This window comes from Rousettus aegyptiacus, unplaced genomic scaffold, assembly GCF_014176215.1.
Source record: "Rousettus aegyptiacus isolate mRouAeg1 unplaced genomic scaffold, mRouAeg1.p scaffold_m13_p_1, whole genome shotgun sequence".
NCBI lineage: Eukaryota > Metazoa > Chordata > Mammalia > Chiroptera > Pteropodidae > Rousettus > Rousettus aegyptiacus.
The window spans coordinates 109,572,216-109,600,143 of NW_023416284.1; the positions used below are offsets into that span (position 1 = coordinate 109,572,216).

At 32.6% G+C, this 27,928-nt stretch overlaps 1 protein-coding gene across 6 annotated transcripts in view; it reads right to left on the bottom strand.

The window, feature by feature from the left end:
* Positions 1 to 1,372: 1,372 nt before the first annotated feature.
* COL21A1 (collagen type XXI alpha 1 chain) overlaps positions 1,373 to 27,928 on the bottom strand; it is a 343,061-nt gene continuing 316,505 nt past the window's right edge. For 3 of the 6 annotated variants that reach the window (XM_036230969.1, XM_016145688.2, XM_016145689.2), the window contains 13 exons: positions 24,725 to 24,769; positions 22,661 to 22,714; positions 20,928 to 20,981; positions 18,004 to 18,057; positions 16,321 to 16,392; positions 14,650 to 14,685; positions 11,958 to 12,002; positions 8,932 to 8,964; positions 8,321 to 8,467; positions 8,176 to 8,230; positions 7,492 to 7,692; positions 6,628 to 6,705; positions 1,384 to 5,522 (listed from right to left, as the gene is read on the bottom strand). In XM_036230969.1, the coding sequence (XP_036086862.1) occupies positions 5,335 to 5,522; positions 6,628 to 6,705; positions 7,492 to 7,692; positions 8,176 to 8,230; positions 8,321 to 8,467; positions 8,932 to 8,964; positions 11,958 to 12,002; positions 14,650 to 14,685; positions 16,321 to 16,392; positions 18,004 to 18,057; positions 20,928 to 20,981; positions 22,661 to 22,714; positions 24,725 to 24,769 (1,062 nt within the window). In that variant the 3' untranslated portion in view covers positions 1,384 to 5,334. Of the gene's footprint in view, positions 5,523 to 6,627; positions 6,706 to 7,491; positions 7,693 to 8,175; positions 8,231 to 8,320; positions 8,468 to 8,931; positions 8,965 to 11,957; positions 12,003 to 14,649; positions 14,686 to 16,320; positions 16,393 to 18,003; positions 18,058 to 20,927; positions 20,982 to 22,660; positions 22,715 to 24,724; positions 24,770 to 27,928 lie in introns of all 6 variants that reach the window. The other 3 variants (XM_016145686.2, XM_016145687.2, XM_036230926.1) reach the window with 2 other exon arrangements.

A 27,928-nucleotide genomic window follows, 5' to 3' on the forward strand; every position in this document is an offset into this window, starting at 1 on the left:
ATTTCTTAATGTAACTGTCCTCCATGACAGAATTCAAGAGCTTAGCAGTTCTCTGTTACTTTTTTTTTCTAAAATCTGCCTACCATTAACATTTCATGGGGATAGGCAATAGCATTCGTATCTTATTCTCTAGGTGTTATAGGGGACAGCGATCATTTCTTATGTGAGATAATGCCTCTTAAATTTTAACTAGATTGTTTTAAAATAAGTCACAAAATCATGGTATGATGTGGCATAAAACTAATCAGACCCAACTTTCTTTTGTTCCCCCTTTTTCCACCTGCGTGCCACTTATTCCTATGAAGGCTTAAAAAGATCTTGCCCTACTTCTGATTTCTTGATAAGGCATGAAGAAGTGTTTGTTAGTTAAATAAAGCCAGAATATCTACTGACACATTTAGAAAAGCTAATAAAGAAAAGTAAGTTTTCTTAAATGGAGGCAAATGTATTATCAATGAAGGGATCTCCAGGCAGGTAGATTAGACATAAAGAACCTTAGATGTTTCAGAAATTTTATCAGAAAATGTCTGCTTGGTTCCTAACATACTTTCCTTTTATCCTCAACAAATACCATCTTCAACCATAGACTTTTTCTTCTGCATTATGCAAATGAGCACATTTGCATAAATAACACGCTAACCAGAACATTTTGCATATAAAAATAGTAAGTTAATTCATAAGATCTATTATAAAAGTAATCCTCCAACATTACACTCTGCTCTTTACTCTTCTCTGTTATCCCATTTTTAAAAACTAGACCCTTTGTTTCCCTGGACACACAAATACAGAAGCAAGACATGGGAGGATATTAATGACATTTCGATCTTTTCATTTGTGGGCATAAGGAGTTTCATCCTTTAAATTATGTAAGTCCATTGCTATGATAAAAATATATTCTTCATGGCAAGACCATCCCAGCCTCAATCACTACCATTTGTGTTTTCATTGGTTCCTTTCTGCATAATATTTGAAGTACATTTCCTGACTACAGTTAAACATCACCCAAGTTAACCTTGAGGATGTGTTCTTCCTACTGAGTCACTTCCCACCAAGCAAGCTTCTCCCTTTCTCTTTTGCCCCTCAGTTGTGAAAGAGCCAATCAATTCCTTTTCCCCTCGAAAGTACTAGGCAATCAATCCTCAGACTCATTGTCCAATGAATTATTTCTACTGCAAAAATTTTATGACTCCTGAGAAAATATATTTCTTACTATTTCTGATATTACACATAATACATTAATTTTCTTAGTTTCTATTACTTCTTCACTTCTCATTTAGAATGAGTTATTAAATACATTTCTTAATATCTAGATCTGGAAATACTTGTTTTATTATATTGACAGAAAAGGAAGTTTTCACTAGGAGCCTTTGCGAGGTGACCAATGTTAATTAAACAAGGTCAGTAGACTCAGGTAGCTTCAATGCCTTTGTACCCTATATAAGTAAACCAAACCTAAGCCTGAAATGCCTCAAGATTAAGAAAACGAAACCTAAGAACAACCATCATAAACAGTCAACTAGGTTTTCCCAAATAAGACAACTTCTTAAGCTATAGCCAATCAAATAATTTGCTTGCTTAGCTTCCACCTCTTCTATAAAAATCTTTTCCCAGATCCTGTTGAAGCACTTCTGGTTTGTTGCTGCCCCAATAACAATCTATTTTTTTTTCTCAAGTAAACTCTTAAGTTTCTACTATGCCTCAGTTTACCTTTTAATATCACAAATAACTAGCATGTGAGTTAGACACTGTTGCCAAGCTCCTCTCCTTTTTAATAATTCTTAAGGAAAGTTCAGAGCTAAGAATTTCTTAGCTGAGGAGAAATAGAGAAAATCGCTTAAAATAAACAGGGGAGTAAAATACTTACAACAACTTGGTTTCTAGCTCTCATAGGAAGGGACAACATGATGGAACATGGTCTAGTGTTTGGAGATGAAAGGACGTAGGTTTGAATCCTTACTCTCCCATATTCCTAGGTAATATGTAAAATGCATAAAATTTATATACATCATACGGTTAATTCCAAAATTACTAAAGGTATTGTTAAAGTTTACAGAATCAATTTCGTTACTAGAAAATCCCTAGGAGAGGTCACAGATAGAAAAAACAGTTTCAAATTTATTTACCTCTAAATCCAAGTCTCACGCAAATCCTCACTTTCCTGTTGAGAAACATAGTAATTTTAAGCCCTTTGTTTTAGAGATAAAGAATAAATAAATTCAGGGAAACTTATGATTCATCCGAGGTCACATGTCACAGACCTCTTTACCTTTTTTATCAAAATGATTTCTTTCAAAATTTCACTTTGAATTTCATTCCATAAGAGCAATTGACATTTTTCAAATTTTATATTTCTAAATGGCAGTTGAACTGGGGGCACAATGGAAATGCACTGTTGGCTTCTCAGTTCTTCCTTAATTCAGAATGATATTCCAGTCAGTAATTTCAAGTTACCATTTTCATTTAAGATATCGATTTGGGAGTTTTGAAGTCTATTTATGAAAAATTCCTCCGTGAAGACCTACTTTTGGGAAAGCAGAACTTAAAAGTAATTTAGTGAGTAGAAATGGCAATGTTCCTTATTTCAAATACGTTCTTTGGGACATAATAAAATTTCTATATAGCTTTCAAGATAAAATTTTGTTAAAACATTCTAAAGAAATCTTTGCAGCTCATCTTAATTAAAGTATGTGTTTATTTATAGTCTTTTCCCTTAAAACTACAGACAGACTCTTAATCTGTGCTCCCATCATACCTCACAGACTTCAAAATTTAGGCTTTCAATTTTTTTAGCCACAGAGCTGCTAATTTCTTGCGTTGACATTTTATACAATGTACTGTACCAGGATTATAGGATGTGTGGCTTGACTACTCATTGTAATCTCTAGAAAATGATAAGAACAACTTTCTGCCTCTTCCCAGGCACAACACAGCTAAAATACCAACCTGTGGGCCAGATCTGTAACTGAGGAATACCAGGAGTGAGATTCCAGCCTTTCTTGTGACAATGAAGCTGTCAATCTGAAGAATTAATCGAAGCTCCTAGACAGAATGGTTGAATTAGATTAAATGAACCATGTAAAGGTAAAGCAGATAGTCAAGACATTAATATAAACGGCTTCATTAGCTGTAGTTTTAACTTATGAAAACCAAATTTTTTTTTCTTCTTTGGAATAATTAAATTTTAAGGATATGAATCTAAGCATACTTATAAAACTAAAAAAATGTTCAAGCTAAATATATATAGTGATAGTTTATATAAAAAGGTCATCATACCTTATTTCTGTGTGTGTATGTGTGTGTTGGTGTATGTGTATATATATGTATTTTGCGCCCTCTACTGGGGATCAAAAAATGATTTCCAGCTTCATCTCAAGCTTTGGCTTATCAGTGTGTGCTCACATGGCTTATCATATGTGTGAGCATGTTTGCATGTGTGTGCACGCATGTGTGTGGAGAGAGAGAGAAAGAGATCTCCCTCTTAGAAGGCCTCAATCCTATTAAATTTGGACCCTACTTTTATGAACTCATTTAACTTTAATTACCTCCTAAAAGCCCTATCTCCAAATATGGTCTCATTGAGATTATGAATTCAACAAATGAACTTGGGAAGGATACAGTTCAGTCCCCAGCATCAGCCTATACATTTCTATAGTACTTTCTCCTTGCTTAGACTGAATTTATTACCTGTTTACTTACCTGGGCCTCATTAGACATGAGTTCCCTCAGGCCAGACTCTGTAACTGTACTACCAATGTATCCCTCGCACAGTGACTGGTACTTAATGGCGATGTGGTGAATGTTGCTTGAATGAACGAGGAAATGATACCAACTAGCTATTCTTCTTTACCAGGTCTTAACAGCAAATTCCATAATTAGCAGGAACAGTAGGATTCTTAGGCCTAAGCAGATACCTGGTGCTTTGTTGGAGACAGAAATCAAAATAAACCTTATGCCAATTCAGCTACTGAATGTCATGGACTTCACTTTCCTTCAAGGTCCTCACCAGAGTGGTAGAATAGCATGTTATAAAGCTCAGCTTCAATCAACAGTCATTTCTGGGCCAAGAAGAAGCTGCTGTGCTTATTTAGGTGAGTCACATATCAACTGAATTTATAAGTTCTTATTTCAGGTGAACCAGTTATTTAAGAATAGGGTAAAGAATTTAATAAACATATCCATTGGATAAATGACCATTTGGTGTGGATAATATACTCAACAACCAGTTAAATTAAGTATAAAAAGAGACACTGCAATCAAGCCTGTAGAAAACTTTATTGTATTTTGAATAACAAGCATGAACAAAATTTAGAGCATGATAAGAATGACACAGCTCCAATTACGTTCCTTTAAAAGTATTAAGTACAGTACACAAAGACTTCATAATATTTTAAACTCTACTAAAATATCAAGACATACTAGAAGCTGTGGAGTTTCCTTTCAACTACAGCATTCATTCCCATTAGCTTTTCTACAATGAAAGTTAACATATATGAACATATACATGTTATAAATGAAATGGAAAATGAAGGCATACAATGAACATTCCAATTACTCAGCAAGTATAAAGAAGAAAGTCATTTTAGTATTTCTGAACTTCTGTTATTTTTTTTTAATGTAATGACCAGGTACAATGAAACATTTTCTAAAATGCTTTCAATGTTACATTATTTTGATCATTCCTTGTGTAATCAATACTTTCTTACCTTAGTCATTAATCGAATTTGATACTTTGCAAATGAAATAGGAAACATATTAATCTTATTCAGAGGTAACATTCAAAACATTGAACAACATCAGTCCATTGCCCCTAACCAATAAGCACAGACACTGGAGTAAATGACTGGTATGGCAATAAGGTCTGTCCCAGCTGAATATCAGCCTTGACCTTATTTCCAATGACCAGGTACAATTTTTGCTAATGTAGAAGAAGCATGAGTTATAAAATATGAAACATGAAATTTACACAGACATGAAACTGAACTCAAATACTCTGCTGCATGGAAGCGGAATGTGAAAGATTTCACAGTGACTGAAGTGGACTGGCTAACAGGCAATGGAGGTGTTTTATATTCAACTTGGATTAAAACAAATGGACTTACAAGAAACCCTTAAGACTTAGTTAAGGCTACTAATCTAAAGGCTCCAAATTACTGAGGGCCCTTTAAAATCAGCATGTGTGACCTTGCATATATTTTTCCTTTAAGGAAAAGAATAATAAAAAACACCGAGGTACTTTAGTTTCTTTTCAAGGGATTCCTGTTGGTTACTTCCTGAGATGCAAAAGACCACAAAAGAAAAGCACCATGCCTAGGTTGCTGGATGAGGCATCAAACACTAATAGTTTGGTCCTTTTCTAAATGGATCTCTTCCGACAATTACACTAAAACATAGTGATGGATCGCAGATGCCAGGGGGACCTGGTTGCCCTTGGATACCAGGTTTTCCGTGATCTCCATCTTTGCCAGGGAGACCTGGGTCTCCTGGAGGACCTTCTTTGCTTATCCCAGGTGGGCCCTCTGGACCTAAGATGAGACATTAACAACATATGAACAAAGGAGTTTGGTTTTTGATGGTGATATAACTGATTCTGTAAGATATTTAAACTAAAAAAAATTCTTGAAAAATGTACAGATTTGCACTACTGTGAAAAGAGGAGGTATTCCCTTGCTAATTCTACATATCTCCCACTTTAAAAAGGATCATCCAAAAGTAATCAGTAATTTTTGTAAAACTAAGCTAAGCTATATTGATATAGCAATTGTGCTACTGATTAAGAGACTGAGCTAACATTCTATTTCAATTTGTCCAAACTCATTTTTTCCTTTCAGCATATTTTTTTTGTCAACATTATTATAAATTAGCAGGTGATATATACACAAGCTACAGCTATAGCAAAGTCACTTTTATGCCATATTTTCAATAAAAATTACTATTTCCAGTATACATATTTTTTAGTTTGCACATCTAAATACATTATCATTACTGTAGTATAATAATGATCAATACACATAGGTATTATAGCAGTAATTTGTGAATGATAGACTAATTAGTTCAATGACCATGTGCAAAGAAAGGAGAGTTAATTTAGGATCGCCTTTTAAAGTTGATATCTCAAAATAAAAGCAAAATATTCAGGTTAGGGCATAGAGCAGAGCAGTTTGGGGCACTTTCTATACTACTACTACTTCCTGCTGCTGGTACTACTAATAAACATTTATTTACCACTTAACTACAGTTGTAGATATTGTTTTAAGTGTAGATATTGTTCTAATTTAATACCATTACATAAACAGTATTAAATTATTTGATTCACTAAAAATCCTAATGAGGTGATAGCATCATCTAAAATAATAATAACAGTACATATTTATTGAAAACATAACTACGATTGTCAAGTACTGTTATGAAAGCATTGCATGCATTAAGTCATTTAATCTTCCAATAATGTCATAATGTAGATATATCACAATTTTACAAATGAGGGAACTGAAGCGTGGCAAACTTAAATAATACAGCTAGCAGAGGGTGATTTAAGAGTCTTAGTTTCAAATTACTTGACAAAGATTTATGATGATTTTCTTAAAGCAAAATGTGCCACATCTCTTATGAGTATATACCAAATCTTACCTGGTGGACCAGGTGGACCTTGCTGTCCAGGGTACCCAAACCCTTGGTTCCCCTTTGCCCCATTTTTTCCTGGTAGGCCTGCAGTGTTAAAAATGGAAGTAAACTCATTTATCCTGTAAAATCACTGCATCCTAGATTGTTCCTTTCAAAGCTGTTAATATACACATTGAAAGAAAAAATAAATCTTTTTAAAATAGCTTGCCATCTAGCTACTATTACTAATGGAAAACAAAATATTTTAAGCAAAAATTTATATAATTATTGGTGGTTTAGAAGTATTTAATGGGGGTTAAATATTAAAAAAGGAAAATGGTCTGGGATTACTAGCCCTTTCTGTTAATCACAGTTGTTTTTTATTACTTTGATGAAACATCTAAATTGTTAATATAATATTAAAAAAGAAGAATTATCAACCAACATTCTACATAAATACTCAAGGGCAAAGAGAAGTAAGTTATGGGCTAATAGAAAGTTTGGCTGCAAAACAACTTTATAATAAAAAAATTGAATAATTTTTGGTAACAGAAAGTTACCAAAGTCAAAACAGCATCTCTGATTTTCTATTTAAAGACCTTATTAGATTCAAGTAAAATTTCTAAGTGTGTTGTCAACATTTTCTAATTTGTAACTTTATATGTTTCATAACTTTGACCTGTCTCTTCTTGCTTGAAAACATTGCTTCAAGAAAATAGAATTAGTGTTCTTTAACTCAGCTGATAAGTTATTTAAAGACTAAGGGATTTACAAATGTTTTTTTGTCATCATGAAAACAAAGATGAACTCTTTCCTATTAAAGGAATTTAAGGTGTGGATACAAAAAATACTTTTTTGTTGTTCATTTGCTTATGTACACAAACTAAGTACCTTTTAATCCTCTAGCACCTGGGCGTCCAGGAGCACCCATTAATCCAGGAACACCATCTCTTCCCGGCAAACCAGGAAATCCTCGGGGACCTTCTGGGCCTGTAGGACCAGGTGGCCCAGGAATACCAGGGGAACCATGTTGGGACTGGCAATGATCACAATTGTGGGTTCTTCCACTCTGAAGTAAGACTGGTAGCTGGACTTAAAAACAAAGAACCCCCCACTTATGTTTAAATAACATAAGTGGCAGGTAACACTAACTCTAATAATTTTTTTTAAATTTACAGATGCATATCTTTTGGCCAATAATTTCACTTCTAAAAAAATTAACTATGTAAATATCCATTTCTCTGTGCAATTTTATCATTTGCTTTAAATTGGAGGACAAAGTGAATGTGCTCTCCACACACACACATGCAAAAAATGATGAATTACAGACATCCAAATTCAAGAGCTAAATTATAATTGCATCAGAAAATTTATTTAATTGTGAAATAATAATAAATTACTTTATTTAAATTATTACAAAAGTATTATTTCATCTTTATAAATATACCTACCCAGAAAAAAAAAAAGACAAGGGTTTATAAATGTTCTTTATATTTTTCATTATCTTATATCTTTTCTAATTTCTATCAAAAAATTATTACTTTTAACAAAGTCATTTAAAACTCTGAGACTTACCTCTTAATACATCAGTGCAAATTTCTCGAATAAACTGTTCTGAAAACTCTCTTCCCTGCATCAAATTATTAGGGGTTATAACGTGTACATACCAAGTAAAAAGTAATGAAAATATGAAAATTATGAAAGAAAGCAGAATACATACAGGTTTCCCATCGAACCCTGGAGGTCCCTGAGGACCTGTTTCTCCAGGTTGCCCCCGGGGACCCACAGGCCCCATCAGGCCATCCATCCCAGATTCTCCTTTCGGTCCAATGGCACCTCTGACACCAGGTTCTCCCTTTTCACCTTTCTAAAAGCAAAAGAAATCTTCAAACATTCTATTTAGATATTTTAAGAAGTCTAATTACATCTTAAATGCCCTCAAGGATATGAATATGAATATACGAGTTATATTGGAAACAGTTGTGAAAGTCTGTTACTCATCAGGACGGAAATTTCATATCATCTTAAACTGTCATTTATCCATCCATCCACTCATCCATCCAACCCTACAAGTATCTACTATTTATTGAGTATATTGTATAGGCAAAATGCATAGTGCCAGAGATACAATAATGAACCAATAATGTTGGCAAATACATAACATTTCATATCTAATTAAATGACTACACATCCTGAATGTCAATATTTAGGAACTATGCAAGAACAGGAAAGACATTTTCTGTTTGTGGTTTCAGTTGCTAGATTTAATGTGTATTAAAAATCCAAGCAATGACAACTCAACAGAGAGAGCATAATACATGAGAAACATACCTCTCCTTTTGCACCATGATGACCTTGAATTCCCTTAGAAAATTAACAGGAAAAAAAAATTTAACAGGAATTCCCCTTGAAAATTAACAGAAAAATTAACAGGAAAATATGGCAAGCATCTTTTATCACATATTTAATCAAACTTAAATATTCAGTTTGGAAAATATTGATAGAATTAGTGGCAGAATATACATATAAGAGACCGTTTTTTGCCTTTTTAAATGATACTAAAGACTAGGCAATATGCTAACTGAATAACATAAAAATGTTATTCATATAATTGTTTTATTCTTAGATATGAATATTTTAATATGCTGCAGGTCAAATATGTAGGTTAGAATGGAATTCTATACGAATTCTATTTAAATTCTATGCAGAATTTAAAATATCTTACTATTTTAAAATTAAAATTAAAATCAGGTAAGAGAAGGTTTATTTATTTTATTTTGTGATTAAGAGGAGTATTTTGTTTTCCCAAGTTTATGTTCTAAAAGTCAAATTTTGATTGAGTACAATGATAAAAGATAAGTTAAAGCAGAGGCACCATTATAAGTGATTAATAGGAAAGAAAATATTTATTTTTCCTATGCCTAAACCACTCGCTGCTGGTAATTCAGAAGTTAGAAAAGTGGTATGATGTACAATATGGTATCTTATTCCCCAATGATAAAAACACGGGGAATGTAAACACAAAATTTACTCATCATTACAATCACTGGATATATATGGATGACTCTATTAAATTATCTTCTACTCATTTCTTTCACACATTCATTCCAATGATGTGTTATACATAATAAGAACTTTCAGGACAGACATTACATCTTTTTATTTTTAAAATTCATTGTACATTCAGGCTCAAAAATCACCCAATATCAGTTCAGGAAAAGGATATGGTTTTCACCTACACAGGTAGGATTTTACTACTCAACTCTAAAATTAAAAATTGGTGTTCTGCAATTCAATATAAAATATAGTGTATAACACTGCACACAAAGAATTTTGGGCTTGAGTATTTATTGTGATTTATTTCTAGGTTCCTAAGCGTGGATATTCAAATTAAACAAGAAAGAAAAATTAAGTAAATTCAGTGTATGGCACAGAGAAAAGTACATTCTCAAATTAAAATGTGAGCATAAAACACTAACTTAGTCTCCATAGGAAAAACTATTAGTCAGTAAAACAATCTCTGTAAGGACATTCTTTAAATAGTGAAGATTCTGAAGAAATGCAGTATTCCCTACCAGGCATAATCCTACAACTGAAGCCAAAGTAAGAGGAAAGATAAAATAGTAATTCTCAATATTAGAATTGGATTAGAGCTGAAACTGAAAACAGCTGCCATCTGAGACTCCACTAAGATGATTTCATGAGAGAAGCATCCATTTGAACTCCATTCACAAAAGGAAAGCCAAAAATTACACACTCACAGTACAGCACTTAGTAGGATGATAGGTAACTAAGACTTTTGTAACTTAAAGATTTGGGGTAGTCTGTTCAGCTGCTGAAAAGCAGCAACTGTTCTGACCCCAGATTACTACACATAGGTCCAGTTCCTGATGGTGGGAAGTGTGGGCTTTTAATAAATCTAGGGCAGAAGCTTTGTAGGAAACCCAAATCCTGCCTTAGGGGAGCAGACTTTCTCTTTTCCTTAAGAAGTAAGAAAAAAAACAAGCCAAGAGAAACTGGAAGATAATGTCATCTGCAAGCCAGTGAGCTTGCTAAGTAGTGAGCCCAAATTCCAAAGGAAATATTTTTTTCTTTTTTAGAGTGTTATTTTGAGTAACAATTTTTGGTGAAAAGCTTGGGCTGGGAGGTTAAATGGATAAAGGGGTGAAGGTCATCCTCTGAGAACAGCTGTTGACAGATGTTGTGTAATTAACCTAGGGGAACTGAGAGGGTCAGTCTGTGTTGCCAGGGAGGGGCATAGAGTCAGAGTTAGTGTCATCAAGTGGATTTGAGTTAAGTGGAGGAACACTAATATTAAAAGACTTTTTTTTTTCATTGAACATAACTGTACTCGGGGAACTCAATACATTTCTCCTCTTAGATATTTTTGTGTTTGTTTAGTTTCTAAATTCTCAACTCTTGTCAATTACCTCGCAGTCAGCTTCTGTCTCATATTATAGACAATCTTGCCTCCACATACTTTAAAACACACTTCCCTATGGACTTTCAGATTTCTCCAAGTGAGGAACACAGACAGCCCAGTCCTTAGAGACATTACTATACAGCTTTATATATATTTCTCCAGAACTGGTGTAATTACTGAATCTTTTTCCACCCAAAGTGAAAAAGGCCCAGCCCGTGGGAGGACTCATACGTACAGCTTGCCCTTTCAGTGTGGACTAAGTTGGAACTGAGCTTGGGACCATAGGAAGTGCAGCAGAGAACATGCTACATAAGTATTGATCACTTTAATGAATTTGTTGTTGTTGTTGTTGTTGTTGAATTTGGCTTTGACTAAACTTGTGCCACATGGTAATATCACTGAAACACTACTTAATGAGAAGAGTTTAGTCAGGGAAGAAGCAAAACAACCTTATTATGTATGTGTTCTATAACAGTCCCTCAAGATAATGGAATAGTGATTTATTTCTCTGAACAAACTGGAGAAAAACAAATACATTTCTTCACTACATATGGTCTCAACTGCTCATATTTTGAGAAGAAAATCAAGACTAAACAGCAGGTTTGGACATACTGCCATTATATAGAAGCCTTTTGTGTATAAATACTCCCAGAAATGGGTGAATTACCTACTTTTAATCACTTACTTGGCCAGAAAAAGCTTTGAAAAGCACGTTTTACAGCCATCAATAGTATCAGTATTGGAAAATAAAAATATAATACAAATAATTAGAGCAAATCATTAAACCATTACCACCTAGCATTTTCAACCTTGTATACTTAGAAAGCACATTATACCTACCCTCCTCCCCACCCATTTTTATTTGTAAGTAACTCTCAGCATTGTCTAGTTACATAATTTATTATTTTATTTTCCATCAAATAAAAAAAAATACCTGTTGCCCTGGAATCCCTTGTCTTCCATATTCTCCCCTTTGCCCCTTTAAAATTTAACAAATGTTATTAGTTGGTATACATGATGCGATCAAATGTACAACACAAACCATCTATTATCCTGTAGTCTAAACAAATGTCACAAAAGCAGTAATGAAATATGTAAAATGATGTTAGATATTGGGAAGTTAGTCTCTCAGAGAAAAAGTGAGAGGAAAGTCAATCTAATTTTATAGTTAAATGAATAGAGACAAACTTTTGGAGAACATGTAAATAATTTTAAGTAATTGAGAATTTTCTGCTGAGTCCACATTAACAGCATAAAAATATTTTAAAAATCCAATTGCTGTGCACATTTTAATTTCAATGGCATGATTATGTTCAGTGCTGACAATACACATGAGGACAAGAAGACCTCTTTAGAGAAATTTTTAAAAATTAAACTGTAAAAAACATTTTGAATGAAGATCTTTAAATCAAGACACATGAGAGAAAAATTAATAAAGATATAAAAACACTTGTCTATTTAATAAATATCTTTGGATATCCACCCTATATAAAACATTGTGCTAGACCCTGAAGCATTACTTTATCCATGTGTTGAATGAGATCATTAGCAGTTTCTAGGGAAACATATGCCTAGATTAATATAATCAATTCAAGACCTAGTGACTAAAATTTTAAATCATTCTTGCATAGTGATTTACTATCACTGTGGTGATAGTAAAGCAATAGGTGCTTCCCAATATTTATTGGGAAGCACCTATTTGCTGGCCTTTAAAGCCACTGAACCAAAGGTATCATTTTTGCCTTCAAATTGCTTACCGAGTGGTAGGAAAGATAAGCAATTAAATCAAGAATGACAAATTTTTTTTTAAATTAGAGTGATGAAAATACTGTCTGATTAGTGTATGATGTATAATTCGACATCTGGGCTGAATATTATTGAAACATAGGAAGAAACATCTGACAGAGAGGGCAGGGAAAATGACTCAATCCTGAGTATAGCCTTTAGGGAGAAAAGATAGAAGGGTGTACCAGGGAGACAGACACAGGACAAAGGCAAGTAACTCCTTTTGGATAAAACAGTGGACAAGAGTAGATAATGGTGGGCAGAGTGGCAAGAATAAAACTGCAGATTCAATCAAAACAGGAGGCACTTTATGGGCCAGACTTTATCTTGAAATGTGTAAAGTATTATTGTGAGATTCCTAAGCAGATATGTAATTTAGACATTGCATGCTGGCAAAAGTGTGTGTGGGGTGAGATGGGAGGAGAGTAGACTGGACTCAAGTAGAGCAAATAGTTAGGAGGATATCACAGTAATCCAGGACTGCTGACAAGAAATAATTAGGATAGCAGTGACAGGGAAAAGAGGCCAAGTTCAAGAGACATGCATAAAATTGAATGAATGTGAAGAAAGAGATTGAGTTGTAAGATGACTTCCAAGACTTTTTTTCCTTGGGTGACTATGTGATGAAACAAATTACCATGACAAAGAATCTACAAGTATGAGATGATTCATGGGGAAAGATGACAAGTTTGGATTTGGACATGTTGTAGTGCACGTGAGACATCCAAAAGCAATTTGAAGAAAGAAAATGAAATATATGGGTCTGTAGCTCACAGGCATTGACTTAAAATTTACCTCATTCCTAATTTCAAAATTAACTTAGAGAGATCTAATAACCCTTGAATATCTTTAGTTCAAAAAAAGTCTGAAAAAACAATTGTTAGACTGTGATCTTAGAAGATTTTGACTCTATTATGACTTCAATTTGAAATTTCCTATCCACCTATCTCCACAACCAGTGTAATTACTGAATCTTTCCTCCTACCTGATATGAAAGAGGTTATTACTCTAGAAATTCTAGAGCTTTCAAAATTCTATCTGTGAAATTTTGAAAATATTTTTCTTTTTATGCTACATTTACTCTGCATAGCAAAACTCAGCCACTACAACTGAGCTTTGTAACTTTAAAAACTTTGTTAAAGTACTGTTTGGACACTGGATTTGTAATTTATTGTTGAAAACATCCCCTGGTTCTAAAACTAAAAAGATTGAAAGACCAATAGATATCATTTATTCCAGATAAGTATATCACTGATTCTGCTAGAGGCATCCTGTTCATGGGTCAGTATTCGGTTAATGACAAAACATTCCACAGCCACTTATTTTGAGGTGAGACTGTCCTTGTCTCTTATAGTAGCTGCATGGTTCTCCTCTTTGCCTTTGTTACTAAGATACCCCAAACCAAATGTCCTTCTAAAGCACCCTAGATTTTCTTAGCTTAATATAATTTTCTCTATAATTCTCATTCTATTTATTAGTTTGAATGTTTTACATTCGATATCAATGATTTATCAAATCTATTTGTGCCATATGCAATTTCAAATCACTTTTTTGAAACGTATATATTATAAATATAGAAATAAACATATATTAGAAGTATGTAATAAAATCTATATCTTTATTTTGTTGAATCACTTAGTTACCAAGTTTTCTACAACAGTGAAGAATCTTAAGGTTGGATTTGATGTGGTCTGAGAAATTTAGTAGCAAAGGTAGAAAGCTGGGATTTTACAGGTAGATATTGATGGTGAAAGGAGCTGGAAAAGCAATTTGAGAATTAAAAAGAACAAAGCTCTGATTTTATTGCTAAATAGAAAAAAAAAAAAAAGCCAGCAACATACCTGGATGCCTTTTTCACCTTGATTCCCTTTGTCCCCCTAAAAAAAGGGAGTTTAAATGTATAATATTCTAGTATATTCTGCTTCCTTTCAAATAAACATGTTTTTCTTCAGCAAAGAAAAAATATATGATCTCATGCAAATTCCACAAATGCCTTATATACAGAAGCTGACTCCAACACAATACTTGGGAAGAGAATAAACCATATTTTGTTGATATGCTGTTCTAACTGAACACTTTCTTATGTTTTTACATTCAAAAGAAAATTTACTAATATCCTTATCTTACCAGGAAAAAGAAAACTTTTTCTATACTGATTACAATCTGAGGCTAAACAAACAAGCAAGAGAGGACTTATTTTGACAAACTGAAAATCTTTCATCAGGTTCACGGTAGCCATAAATTTATAAGAAACATCAAAACAAAACATAATGGTAAAATGATATTTTAGAAAATATACACTTCAAAAATGAACTTTTGGGGAAAAATTTATACTTCATAAGTTTCCTAGAGTTTCTCAGCTAGACGTGGCATTAGAGATCAGCTAGTTCAATGTCCTCATTCTTAGAGATAATGATCCCACAGGAAAGGTAAGCACTAGCCCAAAGTTGAACTTGGACATTGTCTTTAAATTTCAAACATACCATGCTATCCAAACATACAGAGGAAAGTTTTGTGTTTATTGCAAACAAAATACAGATTTTCTTTAAATAGCAAGTTTTTGAAAAAGGAAACTCTCTAAATCTAAACATATATTCACAGTAGATTTACTTAATATTCACTAAAGGTCTAACACTTAATTGCTGCTAAGAGGTTAATTCCACTGTCAGCAAGTGCTGCCTACTTCTCATAAGAACAAAAATGTTAAAGATCATACTGGGCATAATAATTTAGTGGCCAAGTAGACAATAGATGTGGGACAGAAAAATGAAGTGGCAGAATAACTAAAAGAGAAAGGGATATGAAGTTTGTATTCGTTTCCTAATAAAAGCCAGTATATTCACTTTTCACCCGAAAGGTATATATTTACAGAGGCATGGACTTTTTTGACAAATGGGCAGTCAGTTGTTGCTTAAAACCTCCAAACAAATAATCTTTATACAGAAACAGCTCAGGGTTCTTTAATGAGAGAGAAAGAGCAGAAGTAAGACCATATCTAAAGTGCTGCTGTCTTATCTCACCAAAACATTTTATACGGGTATATATGATTTGTATTTTAAACTCCTTAATTTAATTTTAGATAAACTTTTATATAATTGTTTCATAGACAGGTACTTTGTGGTCAAACATTCTGGTTGTAACTTTTATCCTTTCACTTTTTATCCCAGTTTCAGTAAGAGTGATGTTGAATACTTTTCCTAAATATTCTTGATTCACTTGGATTGACTGCAAAACAATCTAATGTTACAGGATATTACTTAATTATATGTTTATATTTTCTGATCTGCATGTGTCTTCCAAAATCCTCCTCTAGGAGACAATACCCACACAAGGACTTAAAAGATACCACAGCTATTAGTATGCGGTTACACATATTCCACATAGTATGATGAATCTGTAGGTCAGCTTATCATTAAAAATATAATCAGTTCTACTATGCTACTTTCACAAAAGGAAAATCTACGTGTTACCAGCTGATTAAAAGTGAATTACATCTCCCAAACAATGAATACCTTTTTTCCTTGAATTCCAGGTAAGCCCAGGTATCCTGGTTCTCCGGGTGGACCCACTGCTCCTTGTTCTCCCTAGGTCACACAGAAATTACATAAAAATCAAGACCTGCTGCTGATGAATAACACCAGCTTTTATCTCTGATACATCTCAAATTTAAAATTGATGGTTAAAAATTTTGCCGACATTTTATAGTACTAAAGAAATAGTAAAGAGTGAAAAGTTTACTGGAGTCTCAATTAAACATTTTTTTTCCCTATAATTAAGAAGTTCTGATAGCATACCATATTTTAAAATTTTATAAATATTTGGTATTTTATTATATTTTATAATTTCAAGAACAAAGTAAAAAATAAAGCGAAAAGAACCACAAGTATCCTTTTTTATTTACTAACCATTTTCTCGTTCTCCTTGAAACTATTTTTCCTCATATTGATACTTTTAAGAACTTATTTTATAGTTACAAAACTGGTAAATAAAATAAAAATTATTAAAAATCTCATTACCTACTATTTTTATTTTATTATATATTGTTCTACCTCTCACACATATACACAACTTAGTTACCAATATGTACTATTGCATAATTTTTTTGCCTTTTACTTCAAAATATATTAATATTGTAAAGTTCTTTATTATATGTTTTTTAAAACATAATTTTTAATTATAGAATAGTATTCGACTGTACTGGTTTACTATATTTTATTTTAAATATTCCTACTGTTAAACATTAGTTTTCACAATTTTTATTTTTATAAACAATATTGGGATGAACAACCTTATAGTTAAATCATATGCACAGTTATATTTTTTCTTTATACATATAGAATATTATTTTCTTAAAAGTAAATCATTGAACTGTTTTCAGTACAAAGAATATCCATGAGTTGTCTTAACTCAAATTTTCTACTCTCCATTATTTCATAGGGGTTATTTCATAGCGGTTATTTCCTTTTTAAAAATCTTAAGGAAGTTCTCAGAAAGTATATAGTGATGATGTATCAATAATATTTAGGTTAAAATTATAAAAGGTGGGATGTAATCCTAAACATGCTGTTTTTGTTTTGTTTTGTATTAACCATTAGTCCAAAACTCTGTCACATTAACTAAAGACTACTACCTTTTGTGGAAACTAAGTTTTGTTCTCTTGGCTTACTGTGCCCACTCTTAAGCTGTTGAATAGTAGTCTAAATATTTAAAGACTGGAAAAGAATTGAAAATCTTATTGAAACAAACATAAACCAATTGGTTTGAAGGGAACTTGTAAAGGCAGTCATGGGTCCTCACACTGAAAATAAAGCAAGCAAAGGAATAGAATCACTTACAGGAACCACACTCTTGTTTTTGACTATATAAGAGAGAAATATTGTCTGGGTCTGGGTCAGAGAGTATGTTCATATTAGTATACAATTTTCACCATTTCTAGAAAAATCAAGTCAAAGCAGTCAAAGTACATTTCATGCCTTTATTACCCAAAATATGATAAAGTATCCCCCTCAAAAACAAACAAACAAACAAACAAAAAAACATTGGCCATTTCCTTTCATGTACCTTATTATTGTGATATAGGTAATCCTAATTTCAGGTAATTTTTTTAAGGGATACAAAATGTTAAATCTCATCAAATAATGAAGAAGAACTTATAATTCTTTGAAAATATTTCGAATGCATCAAATCACAATTACCTTGAGCCCAGAAGCCCCAGGCATCCCTTGAAGTCCAGGTTCGCCTTTATTTCCCTGTCAATGCATCAAACCATTTGAATTAAGACAAACAAACAAATAAAAACAGGCATAATTTATCTGATATAGATGCTTAGGAAATAAAATAATTTTTACATTTTTAACTTTCCAATTGTTTGAAACTCCATACATTAAGCCTACTTCCTAAGAAAAATTCTTTAATGCAGAGAAGTAAATGCACACATTTATAAAGCTCTCTAAAAGTAAGTGTTAAATGCTTTTGCTGGATTTTTACATTGGCAGCTTCAGTGTAAGGGGAGAGATTCAAGTCTTTAGGCACCAGTGCTAATTAGCTAGGTCTCCACACTGTACAGATCAAAGTCATGTAGCTTAACAGTATCCTCTGGATTGAGAATCTTCATCTTTGCCCTATTTCACTTTCTCACTATGGCTCACATGCAGAATGTAACCAAAGAAAAGAAAATTTTGAATGTACAGTGGCTTCTTTGAAGAAGTATGAATCAGAAAACATAGTTTGTGGTTTTTCAGGATTCCAGTGCAGTCTTTTCTAACAGAAACTTGGAGAGTAAGACCAAGTTGACAGAGCAAAGAATATTAGAAAAAGAGGATTGGATATAAAAAAAAAAAGAACATGTCTGCTGACTAATAAAGGAAAACTGTCAAAAGTAGTTCTGGTTTTAAGATATATGTTGATACCTGAAATCACAAGCTAGTCAAGGTCTGGAAAAAGCTCTAATTAAGGCTTGGCAATGATAACTCAAAGCCAAGTTGTGTTTACTCATAAAGGAACCAACTTCACATTCAGCTTTTAAAAAGTTTTCTAGGCTGCTCATGTTGAAAAACATGTGAACCTAATACATGGATTTAATTAACGCATTTAGCACAAAACAGCATTATTGAACCATGGAACGATTTTCCCTTAACATTTCTAATTTTACGAGTGATTAAGCTGAAATTCACAGAGATGAAATTTGCCAAAAGTTACATGATTTGATTATCTTAATATCTCCTAATATCATTTAAATAATATTTTTAAAAACTAGAATGTAGTATGGTAAAGTTCAATAGATATTCTAAAAAGAGGTATTATAATCTAAATTAGACATTTTCTAAAGATCTACCAAAAAGTTTCAGCCTCATCCCTTCCCTGTCTAATACAGCTTTCTGTCCCACCCTACAACTTCTAGTGATGATACAGAAGGCACAGTCCACAAACATATACTTGACAAAACTGACAGAGATAAGCTAATATAGAGGTCAGTAAATGTTGACCCATGGGTTAAATTCAGCCCAGTGCATGTTTTTGTAGGTAAAGCTTTAGGAGAACACAAGTACATCCCACACAGTTTATGTTCATCTGCAGCTGTTTCTGCATTAAAATAGAAGAGCTGAGTAGTTGCAACAGAGACTATAATGTCTCTCAAAGACTAACATATTTACTATCTGGCCCTTTGCAGAAGTTCCCAACGCTTAAGCTAATATACTGCATGAAAAGAAGTTGAAAGTTTTCACTGAAAAGATTACATTAGTAGGTATAATTTTAACATCTTGAATCTATTTTTAACAAAATAATTGCACAAGATGAAGGAAACTGAACTTTATAGTGATTCATCTAAAAATAAACCGTGATATTGGAAACAGCCACTTGCCTCCCCAGCCAAATCAGCAGAATCTACAAATGCCACAAATGCATTGTTCTAAAAATCTTTTATGGAAAATCCAGCAGATTTAATTGAACTCCAGTTCAGTGTGAGCCAACAAAGTGAAGTGGCTAATTTTAAAAAGCTGATGAAATCTTAGGCTGTATTCTCAAGAATTAGAGCACCCCGAACACCATGGGAGAGTCCCTTGTACTTTGTATACTTAAGGAGAATACAACTACTTTAGCTAGTCTTTAAAATGACCGTGCAAAATTATGGACAACCTCTGCTTGTTAAAGCCCAGTCACTCAAGGTGTTTTTTTGTTTTGTTTTGTTTTGTTTTTATACCAACTCTGCACACCTATTGCTGCTAAGACCCATAATACTCCAGGGATCCACAAGGATCCATCACTGGTGAAAGGGAAGCTACTTTTCTCTAATCTTTGGGCTCCCATGACATTTTATCCTGTCTGTACTTCAATACTTTAGAAATCGAAAGTAGAATACATTAGGGTCAATTCCTCTGAGACAATGCCTAGTTGAATGCTCCCAGAACAATTTTATTGCTTCCTTTTGGAAGGTTGTTCTATAAACTCATTAAATAGTTGAGAACAGTTTCCTAAGTCTAGCAAAAATGTACATAATGATCCTCTAAAAAAAAAAAAAGTAATGGAATAGTTCTCTTAGCACAGGATTCTATACACCTAGAAAATGGTCATACCGGGGTATTCAAATAATTTCAGTTTTACCTAAACTGGCATCTTAAATACTTTTTAAAAATCTGACAGTGAAGATAATACGCTATCTTACCCACAGTCCTGAGAGAAGAAATGTCTAATAAAACTCACTACAAGACATTTTACAAATAAAAATTCCATATACATTCCACTAAATATAAATACCAAGAAGAGGACTGGGAAATTGGTAAACTATTAATACTCAATCATATCTACTAGTGCTCTAGATTACAGGTTTGACACCTAACTTCATAGAACTCTATATTCCTCAATGCCCTCTGAGATGCCAGCAAGGAAGGAGGGAGGTGATTAGTGACAGATTCTATACCCTTCCCAACTTAAAACATACCTGCTTTACTTTAGTCCATCTCATAGGCTTAGTTTTCACCTAAAATCTCATTCTTACAAGTGGTTGTTCATAGAATTAAAACCATATTCAAATAAAATCAATGTAGCTAAATCTTTTACTAAACATATAATTGGTCATTTTGCACAAAGTTCTCAATCTTATTAATTTCCTTATATTTACCTTCAATCCTGGTGTTCCAAGCTGACCTGGTGAGCCATCCCTTCCCGTCAAACCCTATATTATTAAGTGGGAATTTCAAGAATAATATAGAGAAAAATATATTAAAATATTAAATTCATTTTCAAGTTACATGGTCTCATAATAATTAATCCACTAAAGTATATTTGGGAAATCTTATCATATACAACCAAATAAAGAATACTAAAGAATCAACCCAAGTAAAATAGAATGAAGGCTAGCAGAGCCCTTATAATTCTGTTGCTCAAGGAACCTACAAATAGCATAAATTACCGAAGAGCTACTAAAAGACAAATGTAAAGAAAAGTTTTTTTTTCCTATACTTTTTTTCTTTTGTCATGAATTAGGTTTCTTCATAGATGTTATCTTGATCAACATTACTTACAATTTCTATTTTCTTGAACAATATTTTGAAAGAGTTACAATCTAATAAATCTCTAAATATAATAACGTCTCTTCAAGTTATAAAATGGTCATTACTAACTATATAATTCAAAATAAGACAATGGTAACTACTCTAGCAACGAGGACCTGATTTATGTTATATTCTACTCTAAATATTATTATATATACCAAAAATCACTTCCTTTCTCTTAAAAATTGCAAAGGAAATTGATGAGTGAAAAAAATTCAATTAATACCATCAGAAAACATAATCTTGTATATGGCCAGACTGAAAATATCATTATCACTACTTGGTGTCAATTTAGGATGGCATTGCAATTATAAAAAAATATATGTACTAGTTCATAGCATAGTATAAAAATATTAGAAAAGTTAAATTTAGATATTCTTGAAGCTCAATAAAATTCTACTCAATACCTTTATTTTTCTGGAGGCTAACTTAGATACTGGTAAATAACTAAGTTTAATTTATTATTTCAATGATCAAATAACTTGGTACTGATGGTGGAAGTAGAGAGTATTCCATTTTAAAGGGAAGAATCTGCTTTTAAATCTCTCTGAAAGTAGAATTTATCGAAATAAACAGTATTTTTCCTATTGACACTGATATGCAAAGTTCACCAAATCTTGCACTAAGCATTGAGTAAAATATACGCTGTTTAACTTACATAATTAAATGTAGTCATAAACTCTGAAACATGAAAGTAATTTATTTTACTTAAAGATAAAGCTATTATAGGCAGTTTGGTTCATAGATTTTTTTTAATCACTTCTAACAATAAACTGAACTAATTTTTATGTAATCTTGCACACACAATAAAATTTTCATAATTTTTAGTATCAAACTCATGTCCCTTCTACTCCCAAAACTTCCAAAATCATTTGTTCACTAATTTAGGATCTTCCTATACGCCCTCTCCTGAATGTATTTTCCAACATTAATGCAATAAATTTATAAATTTCTTAAAAAGTGGAAAAAGAAAATTTCTTAAAAAGTGGAAAAAGAACTTTAGACTTTTTCATGGTACTTAGTTTTTTTAATGAATAGCTAGAATGTTTATTTTCTGATTTATCTATAGTAAGGGCTCTGATCTTTATTTGGGTGGTCAGGTTTTTGAGAACCTGAAGAAATATACATTGTCTTAGAAAAATGGACATAAACATAATCCTTTTCATATAAATAGATGGAATTTGTGGATCTCCAAAATCTCATTGCTGGATCTCATCCAGTTTTGTAAAGTCCAGAATAAGAACTCCTGGTACACAGTAACAATACTTCAAACACTCTCATAATAATGACATTAACATACAGGTATCCCTGGAGATCCTTTTTTTCCTAGTGGTCCTGGAGGCCCAATTTCTCCCTGAAAATCAAATACAGATCAAATTTAAAATTGAAAGTTATCAATTTATTTCTAGGAATTTCCTACCAAAGCATTATAGAATGAAAATTCAGTATCAATCAGCCTAATTTGTCTACCTTCCCTTCCTCTCCTGTAAGAAAGAAACAAGGCAAGGCTGAAAACTTAGGAATCTAATACCTTAAAGACTTGGACCTAGGATCTATGGAATTACTAAGTCAAATGTTCAAATAAGTATTCAAATTTACTAAGTCAAGTCAGCTGTGACATTTGCCATTCTTTCAAAGGAAGACCCAGCAGTTCACAAAGAATTGGTAAGACAAAAGGAAAAACAAATCAAGAGAAAGTTTTCTTATTTGTCATAGTTTTAAGAGCTATGATAGCAAACACAAAGTAATTTTTTAAATTAGGGTACAGCATTTAGACTTCAGCTTCTGGGATTGTGGCTGACTAGGTATTCCAAGGGATTCTCTGAATCCAGAATAAAAAACCCTAGAAAGAACATCTTCTGTGAGAGAGTGCTAGTCTTATAAGAAGTAGGGGAGGTCTTTAAAGACCCTTCATTTTAATAAAATGTACTCTGGGTTAGGCTATAATTATGAGGATTTGGAACTATCCAGAAACCTGGCCAGAAGGAAAGATTCAGTAGTCAGAATGTTGAGGCTGCCTGAGGGTGTGTGCTCAACTTGGGAAACTACCTGTTGCGCCAGCCATGGGAAGAGTCAAGACTTTCAAAGGGGCTGAAATCATGGCTACCAGCAAGAGCCCCAATTAGGCTGATAGGATTTCTACCACCTGAGATGAAGCAATGAGCTAACAATCAACAAAAAAAGAAAGAAGGTAGCAGCAAACCACAGAATGACAGTCACACAGGAATTTCAAAAAACTGCAGAAATTGCATTTTCAGAAACAGAATTTACAACTACATGTGAAATCTTTACAAATTAAAAAATGGAATCAGGAAGACTATTAGGACTGAAAACAGAACAAGAAACTATTAAGAATAAAAAGATGTTATTAAAAATCATAACTATAAATAAAAGATATGATTTATTTTTGAAATCAATCGATGGTTTAAATAGTATATTAGACAAACCAAATAAAAGAGCACGTTAGAAAATACACTAAAAAAAATTTAAACCAGAATGCAAGACAGAATCAAGGATAAGAAAATATAAAGCTATTTAGAGATACAGAGAACAAAATTAGAAGGAATAAAATATATCTACCTAGAATTCCAGAAAGAGGCAACAGAGAGAATAAAATAGTAGCAATATGGAGATAATGACTGATGTCTTCTAGAGTTAATGGAAATAATTTCGCAGAGCCAGGAAGCAAACTGAATTCCCACCAGGATGAACAGAGAAAGTATCTAGATACATCCTAGTGAGTTTTAAAAACACTAAAAACAAATAGAATACCTTAAAAGAATCCCAAAGGGTGAGACTACTTACAAAAGAATGGTAATGAGAATCAGAGCAGATTTTTCAGTCAATAACAGAAGCAAGGAGACAATCGAAGAAAATTCTCAGTGTGTTCAGAGAAATAATTGTCAGCCTTGAGTTGTATAAAATATACAATTATCTCTCCAAAAAAAAGAGTAAAATAAAGATATTTATAATTAAATAAAAACTGAAAGTTTATTACCAAGATGTCTATACTAAAAGAATGTCTCAAGATATAGTTCAGGAAGCAGTAAAACTACCCCAAAAGGAGGATCTAAGAACACAAGATAGAAAAGTAACCAAGTAAAATATACATGCTGCCAAAGCGAGCACAGTAACCAAGAAAAAGAGAAAGCATGTCTGTAAATCCAAATTATCATCTGGATAAAACAGCAGCAAAAACTAATGTGTAAGGTACAAATCACAGCTTCTGAAATTATAACGTATTTGAATAATTAACCGTGACCATGAAGGTGGTAAAAAGGTATTCTATGTGAAGACGTATCACCACTTTGTCCTTTTAATAAGCATATCAAGTCCAAATCTTTTGGCTTTCATTAATACTCACCTTTTGCCCCATTAATCCTGGGTTTCCAGGAAATCCTGGGACTCCCTAAAAAAAAAAATAAGATTTTTTTAAGTAAAATATTTGTTGAGAATATTAGAGAATAGGTCATAATTGGATTTTTAACCTGTAAATAATGCATATTAAAATATACAATCTATTTACGGTATTACACTGCCCCTTATAATAATTCAATTTGGAAATGAGAAAATTTATGAGTCAGTATTATATGAACATCTACTGATATTTAAAATTTTAAATAAAGATTTTCAAAATGAGAACCTATGAAAATATTAACCTTGGTTCTTCCTTCTGATTAACATATGTGATAAAATAAGGATATTTCATTTGAACATACTCCTACATTACTTATCATTAATAATGCAAATAAAAACTCTCAAATCAGAGTTCAGATTCAGTACAACAGTTCCAAATGCCCTCATGGTATCATCACAGTAATTAAAAACTAACGAAATTAAATAATTTCCTCCAAACTGAGCCTTGAAACACCTAACTACTTGTGTAAAATATGGTAATTTTTCTCCTAATGATTCCCTTACTAATAAAATAGTAAAGAATATGCAGACCACAGTTTGTGGAGAGACAACACAACACAACAAAAAAACAGAAAACTCTTTAACATGGCTCAACCCAAATGTACAAGTTTTCTAGCAAGATTCAGAGGAAATTAATGTGAATTGCATAATTTGAGAATAACCTTAGCACATTTATTGTCGGCCATTCAATACGTTTCCCAAAATGATCTTTTTCACCCAAAACAAACAGTGATGGCACTATTCAATTTTTCATTTATTTATCCTTCTTAGTTCCTTTCTTGAAAGACACTTCAGATAAAATAATTAGCATTTGTGTGTGCATGTGCGTGTGTGTTCAAGAGCTAGCAAAGAAAGGAATTTGAAAAGAGGAAATCGGGCCCCATTGTACTTCTTTGGAAGCTCTCTCCATCCTCAGGGCTTTCAGAGAATAGCAGTACTCTCCTCAGTAAATCAGGGTGGGTAGTAGAGATGTATGTCACTGTCAATGACATCAAAAATCTTGTATTACAGGGAAAGCCTGCCAGTGTTTTGACTTTCACGTCTTGCCTTCATTAATACAACACTGTTCAATGTGTTACCACAATTATAGTGCAAGACATGAGCACACAGTTCTAGTTTTAAAATCCACTTGAATCATAAATTGCAATTCAATTCGATTTTGTTCGGCTCAGTTATGTTTGCCAGGACTCAACACCCTTTACAGAGAACAAAAGTTGCAGGTGAGTGATGATTATCAACAAGGGCTTGCAGTTTAGTTGAAAATATGAGACTTCATAACCATACTAAATAGATAATAATATAAAATGATATAAATTGTTAAAGTAACATTATAAAATATGAGCACAGGACTGCCTATAAGCACTCTAAAACACAAAAGTAAATTAATTGAGTTTTGAGTATAAAGTAAATAGAATGATATGTCTATGCTTATAGGCAGAAAAATGCATATTCTCAATGCAATCATTTACAGTTGATATTGTTCAGAACATAGGCCCCATTTCAACAGACCATTATTTATGATTTAGTATAAAACCACCCATAACCAGATCCTATTCAAATATATACACACAAACTTATTTAGATCAAGTTCCAAATTTAAATAAAATCATTCTGTAAAATCTTATTAAGATGGCCATATACTGTTCTATGATGTCACTGATAACACCTGTGTGGGTGTAGCATCCCCTGGCCCTGGATATCCCTAATGGGCTCATGCAATTGCTCATGATAGTGTAGACCTGAAAAGTCGAGACCTTTATTACTTAGTGTTTCATCACTATTCAAGTCTCTATGCCCTTACACAATCTATAATCTTAGTAGAAATCAGTTACTGGTATCCTGACTCTACTCCTATTTCTAAAACCAATCTCAGAGTCAGCAAAACTATATCTTCATTCTAGGGGGAAAAAACAGTTATCCCCAGGTGTCCCTGAGCACCACCCTGGCACCTGCTTCTCAGGAATGTTTGAAAGCCCCACACGCACTCTCTGGGTCTGATTTGACACCTTTCTAGCTGTGAATTCTGAGCTTGGTCTGTATTAGGACATAGCCACAAATCTTACATTATTTCAACATATCAGATATTGAGAGTATTGGGGGTGGGGGGGAGTGTGGATTTCAGATTAGGGTAAAAAAAAAGGTTATTTTTCTTATCATCTTTCTTCTTAAATTAGTAAACATTAAAATACATTTCACAGATTTGAAAAGTTATAATATTTTCTATGTCCACTTACACCAAGAATTATTAAGTATGTATTTTATAAATAACAAGCAAAGAATATATAAAACTATATTATATTAAAAACAAAATATAAAACTAACTTATAAAAGGAATTCTTGGCAAACTAATATAGTATCAAGAGCATATGTGGAATAAAAAACTGTTGAGAGAGAGAGATTAACCAGAAGAACTGAAATCATTCAGAGCTATATTAAATAATAAAATTCTCCTAGATAATATTTTCCTGGGCTCCCAATACAGTTATTGAAATTGACTAAACTTTGCCAATTTTACATTAGCAGAAACATCATTCGAAAACATTTGAAAGTTACCAGTTTGTTGATCCAAAAGCATTTAGTAACAATTACTTCATAGATTAAATGTTCTTCCAAGCAAACTCTTTTATACTTCACTTTCAGCCCATGCTGTTTTTTATTCAAGCAACTGTGAAATGTGTAAGTAAATACAGAAAGAAGTATTCTATTTAGTAAGAGTAAAAGAACATATTTCCTACACTTCTGCAATTTCAGTTTGGGTTTGAGGAAGAGCAGAAAGTCAACTGGAAAACCCTGCATAATGTTGTGATGGAAAATGTTTCCATTAAAAAAAAAATGTTCTAGAAACTTCTCTGAAACCATTAAACCATCGCTGTGTAACAAAAAATTCATTAAAAATAGACATACATAATTTAGAATAAAGTTCTTAGTTCCTAGTTCCTAGACACCAGTTTGTAATGAAGGAAATGTGTCCATGATACATTACTTAGAAAAGACAAAACATCATTTTATACTTTCCTAGATCATACAATGAATGCATTTATCTTATCCCTGAAATTGGGGTGTCTTCAATCAAATCTTTTAAGTAATGCAATATTTTCAGTGTACTAAAAACTAAATGTCATTAATGGCATTTCAAAATCAAAGATTTCAA